Source organism: Culex quinquefasciatus, chromosome 1, assembly GCF_015732765.1.
Source record: "Culex quinquefasciatus strain JHB chromosome 1, VPISU_Cqui_1.0_pri_paternal, whole genome shotgun sequence".
Classification (NCBI taxonomy): domain Eukaryota; kingdom Metazoa; phylum Arthropoda; class Insecta; order Diptera; family Culicidae; genus Culex; species Culex quinquefasciatus.
The window spans coordinates 123,344,681-123,346,914 of NC_051861.1; the positions used below are offsets into that span (position 1 = coordinate 123,344,681).

Sequence of the window (2,234 nt, forward strand, 5' to 3'; positions counted from 1 at the left end):
GACAATTGCCGTTTCTACCCTGTCAAAATGATTCACTCAATTGTATAAATATCAACCCACTCGAGACCAACCGTTTAGTCCAACTCCGTCTCCCACCATGATCGCGTCCGCTCCAACCAAATCGTGCGCCATAAGACCCGTCTCTCCGGAAGTCCAACTTCCGGCCGAACTCTGGGAAAAGGTGCTCCTGAACCTCAACACGTTCCAGTTGGCGCAAGCCCGCGCCACTTGCCGCCAGTGGAACGAAATCGTCCTTCGCTCTCCGGTTCTGATGAACCGGTTCGTAGTTCACTTTCCACAGCGTTCCACGCTGGAACCGGAAGCGGAATCGGTGCGGGTGTTTGCCGGGTCGAAAGCTCGATATTCGCGGGTGGTGCTGAACTCGGTGACCATTACGGAGCAGGTGGATCGGTGGTGGCCAGTGCTGGGACAGGAGCTGCGCACGCTTACGGTGGAAGGGTGCCGCGTTTCGACGGAAACGGTTCTAAGGATCTTGAGCTTGTCACCGAAGCTGAAACGGTTCACGTTTCGGTGCGGTTCGGAGCATGATTTTCGGAGTGGTTCAGTGGCGGATTTCAAGCTGGGAAAGCTGGAAGTGTTACGATTGGATCGGATTGAACTGCTGGAAGTTTTGCGGGGGTTTTGTCCGGGACTTAGGCTGCTCAAGCTGGAAGATGGCTTCAAGCCAATTAGTGAGGGTTACGAGAGAACTGTGCTGGAGTTCGTCGAAACGGTTCAGGATACTTTGGAGGGAATCAAACTGGAGCAAGTGTCCGCTTTCCTGTTGGAGAAAATTGCCAACTTGAGCCGGTTACACCTGCAGCGAATCTCTCTGGAAGGTTCCGGTCAGTACGGCGAGCAAGATTTGATCGAGTTCAGTCGGCTGCAAAGCAGCATCCAGCACTTTAACGTGACCAGCCTGGAGGCGATATCTGACGCAGTAAGTCACTTATCTTGAGTTTTAGTGATTCACGAGATCAACTGGTGTAGTAACAGCTGACGCAAGACGCTTCAAGCGGGGCGTCAAGCTTTCTACGAGGTCTGGCTTGACCGTTTTTCTATTTTTATCTCAGTCTGGACTTTCGTTCTGAATCTTGACCGATTAGAATAACCCGTTTAAAGTGTCTTTCAAGGCTGCCTCTTGTATTGCTTACCTTGATCATTTTGACAGCTCAAAATCTTAAATTCTAAAGTAAGTAACTGTCAATTTCATTGCAGGGACTCCGAGCAATTGGGACAAACTTACCGAACTTGAAACGTCTGAAGATCAGTCTAAGAGAAGTGTCTACCCCCTTGCCACCGGTCCTGTTCGCCGTGGAATGCCTCGCGATCCGAAGTTCGCGCGCTTTCAACCACCTTCAGATAGATTTCGGTGGTCACATCAACTACAACCTGCGCAAGATAACGCTCGCAGGAATGCGCATCCCGCGGAACAGCCTGCTCCGGCACATGATCGACTCGCGGAACATCCGAACGATCCACTTTGAGCGCAACTTCTTCGAGAGCGGATCCTGCCTGTTTGAGGCTGTCCGCTCGCTGAAGTATCTGGAGAGTCTTACGCTGGAAGGAATCAACGTGGACCGGACGATGGACTGCCTGTCGGAGAGGTCCACGGATTCGAACGTCCGGCGGCTTCATCTGAGCCGGTGCGTCTTCCGGAAGGAGGTGCTGGTGGCACTGTCCCGGTTGTTTCCCTGGCTGCAGGTGGTTCGTCTGACCGGAGTCCGGCACGTGGAGGCCAGCGAGATTCTGCTGTTGTGGTGCCAGGGATTGCCCCGGTTGAAGCGGTTGACGTTTGAGGATTGCGTCGGGTTCACGGATGCCTCCGCGGGGCACATCCGTCGGTTCTGCCCGGTGCTGGAACGACTCAACCTTTGGAATTGCCACGGACTCTCGACGAGCAGTCGAGAACGGATGATGGCCATTGTTGGAGTGCAGATCGATATCAGACCGGAACTCTGCTTAGAACTGTAAAATTTCTCAATATTTTCAATTTCCAATCGAAATAAACCGCAAAAAATCACTTTTGTTTTGATTCACCACGCTCCCGTACAACAACAACAAAACCCACGCGCGCCAAACTGTCAAACTGTTATACGATTCTCTCTCCGCTTCAAATGACGCCGCTCTCTCTTCCACGACAAACAGAGAGCATGACGTCATGGCGGCGGCGCCGCCGCCGACTCCAGAATCAAAACAACTGAAGCGTAAACAAACCGTGCCGGAGCCCTGCG

General features: G+C 52.7%; 1 protein-coding gene across 1 annotated transcript; it reads left to right on the plus strand.

The window, feature by feature from the left end:
- Nucleotides 1-97: 97 nt before the first annotated feature.
- On the plus strand, nucleotides 98-1,974 carry LOC6038313. The gene is made up of 2 exons (XM_038266537.1): nucleotides 98-940; nucleotides 1,219-1,974. Exons 1-2 carry the CDS (start codon nucleotides 98-100, stop codon nucleotides 1,972-1,974), a joined length of 1,599 nt encoding a protein of 532 aa, XP_038122465.1.
- The last annotated feature ends 260 nt before the right edge of the window (nucleotides 1,975-2,234 follow it).

Bases quoted from the DNA above. Each gene is read 5' to 3' on its own strand.
- LOC6038313 (XM_038266537.1), top strand. From the start codon at position 98: ATGATCGCGTCCGCTCCAACCAAATCGTGCGCCATAAGACCCGTCTCT. The intron at 941-1,218 runs GTAAGTCACTTA...ATTTCATTGCAG, and splicing joins TGGAGGCGATATCTGACGCA to GGACTCCGAGCAATTGGGAC.